This window comes from Acartia tonsa, chromosome 11, assembly GCF_053477335.1.
Source record: "Acartia tonsa isolate MP-2025a chromosome 11, ASM5347733v1, whole genome shotgun sequence".
NCBI lineage: Eukaryota > Metazoa > Arthropoda > Copepoda > Calanoida > Acartiidae > Acartia > Acartia tonsa.
This window is the reverse complement of record NC_137270.1, coordinates 2,550,395-2,564,776: the sequence shown is the minus strand read 5'-3', so window position 1 is coordinate 2,564,776 and position 14,382 is coordinate 2,550,395. Positions and strand designations below refer to the sequence as shown.

Here is a 14,382-nt window from a genome sequence, read left to right as displayed (position 1 = left end):
ATAAAATTTTAAATAAACAAACTTTAACAAGTCTTTAACATTTGATTATAACATTATTTGAATTAAAAAGCTCTTAAATAAAATTAACACAATAATATTTTTTGTTCATTTTAATAGATTTTGTAATATTTTTTAATGTTATTATTGTGTAAAAAAGTATAATATACAACACAGTACAGCTTCATTGATATTTCTTTGTACTAGTTATCTTGTCTTTTAGGCTGATTTATGCTTGAAAGATATAAATAAATTTTCTTTTGATTATAATTTGTTTTATAAAAAAATTAGTAAAATTGTAAGATTTTAATTTTTATCCCCTTTCAGTGGTTACATATAAGTAGCGTGTTTGGCCGTTGGTCTTTTACCTTTCATCTAATTTTAAAATTTATCTTTTTCATAGAAAGCCTTCAATTTAAACTTTTTAATTTTTGTGTGGTACCTAATGTAAATAGGGTAATATCCTCTTAGAAATATTTTTTTTAAATTTTGAAAATTTGAGTACCCCCCCCCCCCCCTTGACAGAACTATGAACTATGGCCGCGGCGCTCGGCCGCCTTGCCTGCCTAGCCGCAGCGCTCGGCTCCCTAGCATAAAACCTAACCTAAAAATGATGTTCTGTCGGGGGAGGGGGGGGGGGGGGGAGTACTTAAATTTTTAAAATTGAAGAAGAGGAGAACGCCGTAAATAGATTTAAATGTGATTTTTTATTTGTGTATCGTATTTAATTATATAACCTTAAAACATGAAATTTAATAAACGTATTGATATTCAAAAATTATTAATCAATATTTTGTTTTAACAAGAATGACAACGATCATAAGTAGCGAATATAACATGAAGTGTATACAGAAATAGAAAGTATTAAACAAATTTTTATTGGCAATATGTTAATTCCTGAAAATTGCTTTATATCATTGACAACAGCTTTGAAAAAAATCTCGGAAATTTAATGCATTTCAGGCAGTGCAGAAGAACAACATGTTCTAGATTAGATAAGCATCATTTAATTAACTATTGAAATGTCGGAAAAAAATAATACAAAATCCCACTGGAAAGATAGAAGATGAGACAATCGATCATTGAGTTTGTGTTCATTTCCATTGTTATTGAGAACCTTTAAAATGTTTCAGCTATCCTATATAGCAGCTAAGAATTTCCTGTTCCCTCATGACCCCTTCTTCCGGACGTTTAAATTCTCGTGCTTATTGTAGTTAACTCTTATATAGGGGGTGGGTGGTGGGGAGGGGTGAATAATAATTTTGAAATTCTTAAGATCTAGCGCCCTGCTCCCTCAAAGCAAATAAAAACTATCGTAGTTTAAAGTAAACAAGGATGACAACATCTATAAAAGCGAAGCTCTGAAACGGTAGGACAAACGGACATTAACACTTGTATAATGTCAGAACTTAATAATCAGAATGCGAATGTATAAGAGTCAAAGCAAAATTGTAAGTAAATTTGTTGAAAAACTGCTTGATACAGGATAATGATTATGGACATACTTACATTTTTAGGACTTAATTATAGAGTTGCTTCGCTTATAATATTGTACTTTGTTGTCCCAGGAATCAGTATACCAAAAATCAGACCAATCGGATCATTAAGTCACATACAAAGGGGGGTGGGGGCGAAAGTGACACTTTTTGAAACCAAAACTAAAAGTCAAAGGAACTCAACTAAAAAAAGAGTTACAGGTCTGACATTTTGCATGGCAGTTGCTTTATAGGGGTACAATATGGAACTGTGAAGAAACGGCGGCGCAACCGCCGAAAACCGCCGAGAAAAGGCAACAAAAATTACGGCGGTTTTCGGCGGTTGCGCCGCCGTTTCTTCACAGTTCCATATTGTACCCCTATAAAGCAACTGCCATGCAAAATCTCAGACCTGTAACCCTTTTTTTAGTTGAGTTCCTTTGTTGACTCTTAGTTTTGGTTTCAAAAAGTGTCACTTTCGCCCCCCCCCCCCTTTGTTGTTAAAAATGTAAAAAAATCAACATGTTTAAAATAGACGTACGGACATTTTGGTAATGGTTATAGAGTTGCTACGCTTTCTAAATCGTAGCTAACTACTAAAGGAATCACCATGCAAAATTTGAAATCGATAGGACAATTCTAACATGTCTAAATTAACGATCCTAATTATAGAAAAGCTTCGCTTTCAAAAAGGACCTAAAACGAAGGTGACTTAGAAGGGTCGAAGGTAGAAAAACAAGGATGACAACATCCATAAAAGCGAAGCTCTGAAACGGGAGGACAAACGGACATTAACACATTAATCAGAATGCGAATGTATAAGAGTCAAAGCAAAATTGTAAGTAAACTTTTTAAAAAACTGCTTGATACATGATAATGATTATGGACATACTTACATTTTTAGGACTGATTATAGAGTTGCTTCGCTTATAATATTGTACTTTGTTGTCCCAGGAATCAGTATACCAAAAATCAGACCAATCGGATAATTAGGTCACATACAAATTTGTTGTTAAAAATGTAAAAAAATCAACATGTTTAAAATGGACGTACGGACATTTTGGTAATGATTATAGAGTTGCTACGCTTTCTATCTCGTACCTAACTATTACAGGAATCACCATGCAAAATTTGAAATCAATAGGACAATTCTAACTTGCCTAAATTAACGAAAAAAGCTATTTAAAAAAGTAAAAAAATCAACATGTTTAAAATGGACCTACGGACATTTTGGTAATGATTATAGAGTTGCTACGCTTTCTAAATCGTACCTAACTACTAAAGGAATGACCATGCAAAATTTGAAATCGATAGGACAATTGTAACATGTCTAAATTAACGAAAAAAGCTATCCGTGACGGACGGACGTACGGACGGACGGACGGACCGACCCTAATTATAGAAAAGCTTCGCTTTTAAAAATTACTTACATTTTTATGGTAGGATAATCTTTATAAAAAGGGCACAATTTAATATTTATTAGACCGCTACCTATCAATAATAATTTATAAGGACCCTTCCTTTATCTAATCAATTCAGGTCAGACGGAGGGTTAAAGTAAGAGCACACGTTGGTTAGGTGGTCAAAAGAAAAGGGAAGGATTCTTACGCCACTTTAAACTAATTTACGAATTTTGATTGGTCGTTTTGCGAAAGAAGAGTTGTCATTGGACAAGTTAGGAACTAAGATACGTGTGTTTTAAAATCAAGTTTTCTACGCATCGAAAGTTTAAATCATTTACGTAAACAGTTTCAACAGTTTCGGAGCCGTAAAATTTTGATGCGGCTCCGCGGAGACGTAGATCTGGAAATACGGCTTTTATTTGATTAAAGTTATATAAAAGTAGAAGGATGTGTGTCTATTTGTTAGGTAACAATAGTTTTTCAGTTTATTTTATAGAAATAGACCGTCGCCAAATTATAATATTACTTTAAAAATCATTTTTAGCCAATCTGGAGCCGGAGCCGTTTTTAACGAAAAATACCACTCTAGCTCCACCAAAAATGTTGCTGCCCCCGGCTCCGAAACGCTGGTTTCAACGATAAAAAAACAAATTATTGTCTTAATAGCTTAAACAATATATATTATTATTTAGGTAATTAATTAATATAATTTCTTTAAGTTAGTGACGTATTTGAGTAATAAATCTTTTATAGATTATTTAGTCCTTGACAGGTTTATAATTGTATTTCAGTCTGTTATTAAACGCAATCTGTTGCTATTCCTTTCAAAAATATCTTTAAGGCTATCGTACAACATAAGTTTTTGTAAATCAAAGTTTTGGTGTCGTGAAAGGGATATATCCATAAAGGAGAGGTAGCTTTCGGAGAATCCTGTAAAAGTGTGTGTTTTATGACTTTAAAAAAAGGAGTAGAACTCTAAAATTTGGTATGGCAGTTGCTCTAATATGGTACAATAAAGAACTGTGAACAAACGGCGACAAAACCACCGCTACCCCCTAAAACCAGTATGTCCTGCAAATTTTAAAATTCTACTCCTATTTTAAAGTCTTAAAACGCACACCTTTACGGTATCTGAAAAACCTACTTTCCCCTGTAGTTTAACAAGTTACTCAATAAATATTCTAGATCTACAACGGATTTTAAAAGCGTAGATTTTTTATAAATAGGATCTGTCCTTAGCTGTTAGCTCTTTTCGTTAATTAAGACATGTTAAAAGCATCCTATCAATTTTAAATTTAGCTTGATGATTCCTATAACAATAAGTTACGATTTAGGAAGCGTAGCCACTCTATATTCGTTACTAGAAAGTCCATACGACCAGGGGTGGGGTCTAAATTCCCCTCCACTGTAATATCATTATATACTAGTAATAGGATGATTGTATGTTATGCTAAATCTTACAATAGTTTCCTTTCCAATATATCTTCCCAAAGGTTAAAGGAATGTTTAAAAATATTTTTTGGGGATGGGGGGCACCACCACCCTCCTAAGATGAATCGCCCGTATAATTAATGCCCCTTCCCATCGAAATGATGGACAGGGGTCGACTGAGCTACCACCCCCCCCCCCCCCCCCACCCAACCCCAAGTTCTCATAGAGCCCCTAGTACAAATTATTAGTCACATAGGTAATTATTTTCAGTTCTAGAAAATGGATGATATTCTGGATGTCCTAGATCTTCAAGATGTCCATGATTTTGAAGTCCTGGAACAGTTGGAAGAAGGCCAACAGGATGAGAACCCAGATGTACCCATTAACCAAGATGATCCTAACAACCACGAAGATGACGAAATTGTACAAAGATACCGAATCAATCCATTCACCATCCCTGATGTAAGATTTAAAAAAAAATATCGATTCAGAAAAGGTATTTTTTATGCAAAGTTATTCTATTATTTTTCTTAAAATATTAAATGCTTTGTTGAAGTTTAAAACACACAAATTATCAACTATATGAAGACTTAAGATTTTCAAGTAATAGATTTCTTATAAGCAGGTAAAATTAGCACAATTAAAACTAATAACTTAAACATTGCTCTGTTATTTTTTTAAGTAAATTACTCTGTAATTCAAATGTCTATCTTTCTGTCCACCTGAAACATTTTTGGTAAAACATGATTTGCTCTGTTCTTATATAAAAAAATACCTAGTTGAAACTTCTTGTCAACGTTGGCATCATTACAAAGCTTAAGTATAAAATATCAATAACAGTTTTGTAGCCGCTTTTGTCAATAACAACTAATTTCCTTATATTTTAAAAAAAGAGGGGGTGGGTTCTTGGTGCTGTTCGTAAAACCTTGAACAAAATGGACTTAATATTGAGATATAATTATGAAACTTAGTAGTACATAAGCCAGGTACTATATCTAAATGAAAAAAAGAATTTAAAAAATTATATTTTTAGGTAAATTTTTAAGTCCTGTTATAATAACAATCAATTTTATTTAAGAGAATGTACGAGTAATTGTTGAAAAAGTGTCTCCATCTCTGGCCCCTCAAGATCGACGCGGAAATCCACTGTCAACCCCTCAAATAGTTTGCTTGGCACTAGAGCAAATGGCTAGTGGCCATTTTCAACGCACCCAGGTAAATACATAATGTAACACTAGCATTTTTCTTCTTGAATTTTAACTTAAGCCATTGTTAATGACTTAAATTTTTTTTCTTCTATAAAAGCAAAGTTGAACTTAAACCACCAAAAGGCTCCCTGAAAATTGCAACACATTCAAACAAACACTTTCTGAGATTTTAAGACTATAACAGAGTATAATATATACTATGAATAGCTTTGGGTCTAGAGGTGATACCAATTCTAAAGATGTTTTTTTTGCTTCAATTTAAGATTGGTTGAAAATTTAGCTTGTTTAATATAATAGATTTTTAAAAGAGAAGCATTTCTATAATTATGGTTTGTCTGTCCATACATCCAATAAGTCTGTACTTCAGTTTCTTTACATTAATTTGGACATGTTAGAATTGTCCCTATTAAATTCAAATTTTTAATGATGATTCCTATACCCTTAAGGTACAATTTAGCAACTCTAATCGTTATCAGAAATACGTACGTCCATTTCAAACATGCTTTTTTTTTATTTTTATAAAGAAAAATTTTCACATAATATAATTATCCTTTTAATATGATTTTTGGAATACTGATTCCTAGGATAACAAAGTACAATGTTATAAGCGATGCTTCTCTATAATATTAATCAAGTCCTAACGATAAGTATCCTGTATTTGAGCAGTTACATCAAATTTACTTTTCCTAAAAGCTTATATATTTCTATTATACTTATTCAGTTCTGACACTCTAGTTTTCATAATCATTTGTTAATTCCTAAGCTTTGCTTTTATGAATTTTGTCATCCTTGTACTGAAAAATATTACTTAAAAACTGTATTCTAGGGAGATCTTATAGGTGTTGGTACATCTACAGTTAATAAATACTTGTACAAGTTTTGTGATGCCTTGATTAGTAACTGCAAGAACGAGGTAGATATGAATTTTCTTTTCTGTTGTGGAAAAAACACATCCTCGTAGCAGTTAAACAGTAGTATCTCTTTTGTTTTTATAGAAAAAAGAAAGAAAAAAAACAATATAACTTATTATTAACGAATTTACTCTATAATATAAAATATCCGTCCAAAAAGTTTTCGGGATAATAAAGAAATTAAGATACAAATTATTAAATTCTGTCAATGGCAAGTGGGTTAAATTAAGCAATATTTTTTGTCATATTAAAAAAAAACACCCTGTATAAAATTAAATATTTGTGTTTAAGTACATACGAATGCCTAATGATCAGGAGTGCAAGGAAAATAAGAAGAAAATCTGGCGAAAATACAGACTAAAGGGCGTCTGCATGGGGATTGATGGAACCCACTCTCTGTTTCAAAGGTATTTTATTATTACATGTACCTCAAACTGATTTTTTTTATTGTACCAAGGACCCTTAAATATTAAATCAAAATAGTTTTTCTTTATCAAGTTTTAATTTTTAAACGACATGCATGAAAAAGAGATAGTGATTTAAGAATTACCCTGGGCTGTTATATTTTTGGTAAAGGGATAGTTGCATGTAATGCATTTCAGAAAAATAATTTAAAGTTACAAGTATACCATCTAACATATAAAATTTTGTATTACAATAAATAACGATTAATTACACACCAATTAAATAGTCATTATGCTGTTTTTGTAAAAACAATACAGACATTTATGTTGCATATATCGAAAAAAATTATTTTCAAGTTTTGATAATTAAAAATCTAAAAAAATACCTATACGTCCTATAAATGTAGTTTAACAATTGGAACACAAAAAATATGCAGTTCTCTAAATTCAAGTTTAAATGCACTTCGTGCAACTATTTCTTTAGGTTATTATTGAATATGTTTAATTGAACTAAATACCTACCTAATAAGTTCTATCATGATTTTAACAAATTTATACAGCTTAAATCCAACAAAACATTCAATAACATATGTATAAAAAATAAAATGATGGTGCACAAAAAGTTTGTCTTTCTGTCCGTCTAATCATTTGTTTGATAGATTGTTAATTACACTTTTGGATATAGCACAGCTTTAAAAGTGTTTTTCACTGTTTGATTTTGGTGTTTTTGAGCTTAATTAATCTATGACATTATGGCGTCTGCTTTCTTTCATTTGTATGTCCATTAGTCTGTATGTATTTTAGCTAAAAAATCAAACTTATATGCCTATAAAAGAGATATAGGAATAGTTCTTTTTTTGTTAGTTTTTATTGATATCGAGGTGATTTTTATAGGGCAATTTCGTTTGCGTTCGTTTGTTTGTGGTTCTTTAGTTTTAAATTTGTCCAACTTATCCTAATCAATTTTGACACTATGGCATCTGCATTTTGGCATTTGTATGTCGGTATGTAGTTTATCAGTAATAGCATAAAATACAATATTTATATTCAGTGCACCGCGAGGATTACCTGAAGACAAGAACACAGAAGATTTTTTAAACAGGAATCTTTATAATACACTTATTTAAAAATTGAAACAGTCGAGTGGGTTACATACAATATCACAATTATGATAGGGATGTTCTAGATAAAGAAGTGCTATAGATTATTTAGCCCGTATTGGTCAAGTCATTTTTACTAAATGCAACTGCTGAATAAAAAGGTTTTTAACGCCGAAAACAGCAATACTTATGTATCAGACGCTTTTTTTACTTCGGCATTAATAGGAGCTGATAACATAAAAAAAAAAATTGGTCTTTGAAATTAACATATTAATTTTGTTAGCAAGTTAAGTGTTATAATAATTTATTAGACATTTAGATTATTCTTTAAACTTACTAGTAACAGCAGGAATTTTGATTTAAATAAATTTGAGTTTTTGAATTTAAATTTCTAAGATCAATTTGAACATATTAACTTCTCTGCAGCTTTGCTTTTCTTCTAAAAACCAAATTCTACTTATATAATATAATTTTCATGAATTGTATAGAAAAATAATGATTTTATATAATTCCTCAATCAAAATATGTAATAAGGGCCAGACCACATCATTTATGATGTTGTGGAAAATGCGCCAGGTTTGTTTTTATTTAAGTTTTCGACAATCCTTACAAAGTAACAGGATCTCTGTCTGTCTGTACCGAAGGTTCTCGTTAACTGCTGAACTGATATGGTAATCCTTTACAGGGTAGCTTCTCATAGGTCCTTGAAAGGTTTATTTTATGGGAGAGTACCACATCTTTCCCCAGAGAAATCACAAAAAATAAAAAGACGCAACCCTGCTGATGTTTTTGGCAATTAGCAAGACATATGTAAATAGGTGACTTTAATGTAGATTGAAAAGAAACAATTTAACTTAGAGCCTCTAGGGGCGTATCCGCTAGTGCAATAAATAAAGTTAGTTGGAGTTAAGATATAACGAATTGAAATTTCCGCCATGGCCTGCAAAGTTCAAGATGATCCACAAAATACAATTGAACTAAAATTTTGTTTAATGTTAAGATTTTAATAAGGGCATCATCGACGAATATTTTTTTGGCTATTTCTCGCCAAACTAGACAAATTCGAATCATTTGAGATAAGTTTTTTTTTATGCCGTTTTCAAAATTATCTAATTTATCGAGAAAAAGCATAAAGTCTGCATAAAAAATAGGATCATGGCGGCACAGCGGTTTCGCCACCGTTTCTCTAAAGTTTCATATTCTACTCAATTAGAGCAACTTCAATGCCAAATTGTAGCATTCTACTACTGTTTTAAAGTCCTTAAACACATACCTCTACAGAAAATAATTAGAAAAAATGACGCCCCTTATAATATATAGGAAGGTCACATGATGCAGGAATATACAGGCAGACAGAAGTAAAGGCTTACCTAGAGAGCAGGTATTATAAACTATGATTATTTACTAAGCTTCTGCTCTAGACTGAAAGTATAGGGGTATATTCTGCATGGGATCCCCTGCTAAGGGGTTGTGGGATTAAAAAAAATGAAACACACTGTAAACACCTGAAGTTAATATAATCAATGAAATTTTTTTAATTCGACCAAAAACATTAAAAATATGGGAAGATATTTGAAAAATAGTAAAAAGCTAATTGGCCTCTCAATTACAGACACATAAATTCATAAGAATGATATGAAATTTCATTTAATCTAGGGGAGGGGGGGGGGGGTGATTGAATGAAATATATTTTCCTGCCTGTTTATTTTGAAACATTTTTCAGAGTTCCAAGACAGATCTGCCTTGGAGACAAAGGGTTTGCCTTGTCAAACAGTTTAATAAGACCATACAGCGAGAAAGAAGCTGAAGAGGATAGGAATAAGGCTCTCTTTAATATAAGATTGTCAGGTAAATCTTATCTGATAGAGAACAGGAAAGAAGAAAATGTTTATTCAAATTGCCATTTTCAGTTATTTTATAAATTTTTTAATATTTATCTTTAGCTAAAAAGGATGGTTCTGTTTAAGGACATACTTACTTTTTTACTTGTTTATAGAGATGCTTCGCTTATAGCATTGTACTTTGTTGTAATAGGAATCGGTATTAAAAAAATCAAATAAATTGGACATTAATTTATAAGTGTAAACAAAATTGTGCTTAAATTTGTTGCAAAATTGTGTTAATATAGGATCCTACAGAAAAAGGACATACTTTCATTTTTAAGATTTGATTATAGAGTTGCATTGCTTAATCTTATATTACTTGACATTGTTGTCCTGAGAATCATATGCATATGAATAGGATAATCATATCATACAAAAAATAAAAGAAATCAGCATGTATTAAATGGAAGTAGGGACTTTCTGGTGCCGATTGTGGGGTTGCTAGCTTTTTTGAACCCTTATTATAGAAAAAATATATGTTTTTAAGGTGCGAGGGTAGAGATGACGGAGAATACCTATGGAATAATGAAAGGTAGCTCAATTATTAATGCTTAAATCAGGAGTGTAATTTTGCACAAGAATTATATTTTTCTGTGGCTGCAAAATATTTTATCCCCCCCCCCTCCTCTGTTATTTTATTAAGGAGGTGGGAGGGGTACATATTCTGCATGGTTGATCCTGCTATGTGGTTGGGATAAAAAAAATGTATAAATTGAGAGAACTAAAACATTATTTTCCATTTTTCTCCCCTCCTTGTCGAGAAAAACTAAAAGAATATGTGGGAGGGGGGATAATATAAAAATATGTGCAGAATATACACCCCTGGGAGGTGGGAGAAAAGTTTTCAGTACTCTTTGCATTACCCATTTTGGCTATCTCAAATATTTTTCTAAAAAAAATCGATGTTTATTTTGAACTATTTATTTTGTTAAGAGAAAATTAACACACCAAGGATTAATTATGCATTTTGTTTGCAGAAGTACCATTTGTGTACTGACTATGAGTAGGTTAAAACCACCCACCTTCTACCTTTTTCTTTAGGACGATTTACAGTGCTTCGTGGTGCCCGAGTTCATGTTGAGCATTATCAAAAAGTAGTCATAGGAAAATTTAAAATTAAATTAAAACTGTTTCCTTTTAAAGTACTATAATATAATTTTATGCAGTAGTTGGATGTCCATATGCCAATGTAGTAGAATGTACATATGTGTATTAATAACATCAAAATTTTTTAATACGAAGCTTTTCTATAATTAGGGTAGGTACGTACGTCCGTCCGTCCATAGAAGTTTTTCAACAAATTTACTCACAATTTTGCTTTGACTCAAGTATTCATTTATATTCTGAGTATTCAGTTCTGACACTATACAAGTGTTAATGTCCGTTTGTCCTATCGTTTCAGAGCTTCGCTTTTATGGATGTTATCATCCTTGTTTAAAATAGGAATTATTTAATAAAAACCAACTTTTATTATCTGTTGAGAAGTTATTTAATTTTAAATTGATAGGTTGTTGCATTTTGCACAATATGAGCATTAAATTAGGCAAGACTTACTGGATAAAGTTTTACAGCATTGAAAAATGCGTGTTTTTATTTAAATTTACTAATGGTCCTAATATATGTAGAGAACTTAGAAAAAAAGTAAAACAATCAAAAATAAAATTTCTTTAACCAAAAACATAGTGCATTTATATTTCCCAAAAGAATAAACATTTATAATAAAGCACCTACAAACTGTAATTTATTTCAATTGACTAGATAGGTTTTTATTTGATTTTCAAGCTTTTTTATTTGATAGTGACTATCATTATATTAAGATTATTAAGTATGGATCTTGAACGCAGGGGAAATTTTGAACCATGACCATGATGGGAAAACTAAAAACCCAGATGATTTTAACCTCGAAGATTATGAAGAGCCCGATATTGCAGAGTTTCATAATTTGACAGGCAGGGTTGGAAGAAATTCTTAAAAGTTAAATGAGCACATTTTCACTCATTTCTTATTTTTTATAACACCAGTTTTTAAGCTAAACAAAAAACTTATTGAAACTACCAACATACATTTGAAGTTAAGTTTATTATTCCAACCTCATTCTAAGGTGTTGAAGCCAGAGATAGAATGAGAAGCCATATGGCTCCATTTGAAACTCAAGGTATGATTTAAGCTATGATACATTTAAAACTTTGGGTACATAACTTGTTTATAAAGACAACTAAAATGGGGACCATGCATAAAGGTGAGAAGCGATGATAAGCACCTTCAAGCAGTGACAAGAATTTTTTAAATAAATATGTTAGGTTACTGTCAAATATTGTTAAGTGAAGATGAGACAAAATCTTTTTTACCACAGTTATTTTTTTTTTTGGGGGGGGGATAAATATGATCATACTGTTAAATAATTAAAGATTAAAATTGGTTTCAATTAATATATGAAAATATAAAGAAAAATAAATTGTGCTGTACAATCCTTTATTACCTACTTAATCTTGTAGGGGAAGTTGTAATGCTTGGGGGAAGACTGATGAATGAAGATGGAAATTTGAGTGAATTCTCCGACGACATCGAACTGGATGGTTCCGGAGAAGAAAATTTTGAAATATAGATTATTATTAAGCCTGTAAGTCCAAGATTAAAAGGGGGGAGGCGGATGTGCCACTTTTTTAAAACAAAAGTAAAACGCGCATGAACTCAGCCTTTAAAAGAGTTACAGGTCTAAAATTCGGCACAGAAGTTGCTTTTGAGGAGAACAATATGGAACTGTGAAGAAACGGCGGCGGAACCGCCGCTCCCGCCGAAAACCGCCATTTCCCGGCAAAAATGTTGTTTCTCTTTTTTCGCCATATTAAACGATTTTAAATCATCTGAGATAAACTTTTTTTTTCATAAAAATTTCCCTTATATTTTCACTTGACACTTTTTTTATTATTGACATGTTTGAAGTATTACAAGTGTTACATGAAAATGTGGGGGAAATTTTTATGAGAAAAAAAAGTTTATCTCGATGATAGAGAACTGTCAAATTTGGAGGAAACAGGCAAAAAACATTTTTGGCGGGAGCGGCGGTTCCGTTGCCATTTCTTCACAGTTCCATATTCTTCTTCTTAAAAGCAACTGCTGTGCCGAATTTTAGAGCTGTAACTCTTTTATGGGCTGAAATCATGCATGTTCTACTTTTAGTTTCAAAAAGTGGCACATCCGCCCCCCCCCCCTCCTTTTATATGTCTACGGATTTTTTGTATTTATACGAGTAGAAAGTAATCTTTAATTTAAAAAATGTAATCTAGTTTTCTTTAAGTTTAAATTGTAAAAGTTTAAATGAAAATTAATCTTGCTAATGAGGTTCAATGTTAACAAGTGTACAAATAAGCCCCCGCATGGCCGGGGTTAGGCATTTAGAAAACATGTAAGATAGTTTAGGTAAAGTCTCCTATCCGACGTTTGTCAGTCAGAGAGAGAGGGGACAATGAGCCGTTTATTAAACTATTCCCTTAAGTTTATTGGCTTAACAACTTTGGTGACTTTAAATGAACTTTGATTATTTGCTTTATTAAGGTAAGTGCCCAAACATTTTAACTACTATTTTCATTTATAGAAGGAGTAATTTTGTGTATTAACATTGGTTGTGCACATAAATTTATCAGCTATTGTCTTATCCCTTAATATCCCTGTTTTCACTCCTGAGTAATGTTTATTTCACCAATGAAAAGATGAATCCAATAAAGTTTTCTAAAAATATGTTATGATTCATTACTTTTTAGGAATACAATTTTCATAAAAGCAAAGATCATAAATAGAAATAGAATTCCACTCATTATAATCAACAATGTAATAACAAGGATGACAACATCCATAAAAGCGAAGCACAGAAACGGTAAGACAAACGGACATTAATACTTGTCTAGTGTCAGAACTGAATAATCAGAATATAAATGTATAAGAGTCAACGCAAAATTGTAAGTAAATTTGTTGAAAAACAGCTTGATTCAGGATAATGTTTATGGACATACTTACATTTTTAGGACTTGATTACAGAGTTGCTTCGCTTATTACATTATACTTTGTTGTCCCAGGAATCAATACACCAAAAACCAGATCAATCGGATGATCAGATCACATAAAAATTTGTTGTTAAAAAAGTAAAATAATCAAAATGTTTAAAATGGACGTACGGACATTTTGGTGATGATTATAGAGTTGCTACGCTTTCTAAATCGTACCTAACTATTAAAGGAATCACCATGCAAAATTTGAAATCGATAGGACAATTCTAACATGCCTAAATTAACGAAAAAAAGCTATTTAAAAAAGTAAAAAAAATCAACATGTTTAAAATGGACGTACGGACATTTTGGTAATGATTATAGAGTTGCTACGCTTTCTAAATCGTACCTAACTACTAAAGGAATCACCATGCAAAATTTGAAATCGATAGGACAATTCTAACATGCCTAAATTAACGGAAAAAGCTATCCGTTACGGACGGACGTACAAACGGACCGACCCTAATTATAGAAAAGCTTCGCTTTTAAAAATACAAATTAAGTTAGTTATTCAAAGCTAATTCGAA

The 14,382-nt window shown here is 31.5% G+C and overlaps 3 protein-coding genes across 4 annotated transcripts in view; 2 read left to right on the top strand and 1 right to left on the bottom strand.

The window, feature by feature from the left end:
* The window catches only part of LOC145332672 (uncharacterized), a 51,939-nt gene that overhangs the window by 9,198 nt on the left and 28,359 nt on the right, over positions 1-14,382 (bottom strand). The gene's annotated exons all lie outside the window — the stretch shown is intronic.
* Positions 4,580-8,070, top strand: LOC145332754 (uncharacterized). 2 transcript variants are annotated; one of them, XM_080177806.1, is made up of 5 exons: positions 4,580-4,802; positions 5,385-5,521; positions 6,341-6,427; positions 6,741-6,832; positions 7,881-8,070. In XM_080177806.1, exons 1-5 carry the CDS (start codon positions 4,586-4,588, stop codon positions 7,954-7,956), a joined length of 609 nt encoding a protein of 202 aa, XP_080033932.1. In that variant the 5' UTR covers positions 4,580-4,585; the 3' UTR covers positions 7,957-8,070. The 2 variants fall into 2 exon arrangements, with proteins under 2 accessions (XP_080033932.1, XP_080033930.1); XM_080177804.1 differs by having other exon boundaries at positions 6,717-6,832.
* LOC145332219 (uncharacterized) lies at positions 8,286-12,716 on the top strand. The gene is made up of 9 exons (XM_080177173.1): positions 8,286-8,505; positions 9,250-9,310; positions 9,653-9,777; positions 10,300-10,344; positions 10,854-10,917; positions 11,321-11,355; positions 11,657-11,761; positions 11,914-11,967; positions 12,308-12,716. Exons 4-9 carry the CDS (start codon positions 10,314-10,316, stop codon positions 12,415-12,417), a joined length of 399 nt encoding a protein of 132 aa, XP_080033299.1. The 5' UTR covers positions 8,286-8,505; positions 9,250-9,310; positions 9,653-9,777; positions 10,300-10,313; the 3' UTR covers positions 12,418-12,716.

What these genes read in the sequence shown, in the direction of transcription:
- LOC145332219 (XM_080177173.1), top strand. Translation starts at nt 10,314, where the DNA reads ATGACGGAGAATACCTATGGAATAATGAAAG. An exon ending in TACCTATGGAATAATGAAAG is followed by an intron (nt 10,345 to 10,853) that starts GTAGCTCAATTA and finishes CTTTTTCTTTAG; the next exon opens with GACGATTTACAGTGCTTCGT. An exon ending in CAATATGAGCATTAAATTAG is followed by an intron (nt 11,356 to 11,656) that starts GCAAGACTTACT and finishes TCTTGAACGCAG; the next exon opens with GGGAAATTTTGAACCATGAC.
- LOC145332754 (XM_080177804.1), top strand. Translation starts at nt 4,586, where the DNA reads ATGGATGATATTCTGGATGTCCTAGATCTTCAAGATGTCCATGATTTT. An exon ending in AAAATATCGATTCAGAAAAG is followed by an intron (nt 4,803 to 5,384) that starts GTATTTTTTATG and finishes ATTTTATTTAAG; the next exon opens with AGAATGTACGAGTAATTGTT. An exon ending in TTAGTAACTGCAAGAACGAG is followed by an intron (nt 6,428 to 6,716) that starts GTAGATATGAAT and finishes TTTGTGTTTAAG; the next exon opens with TACATACGAATGCCTAATGA.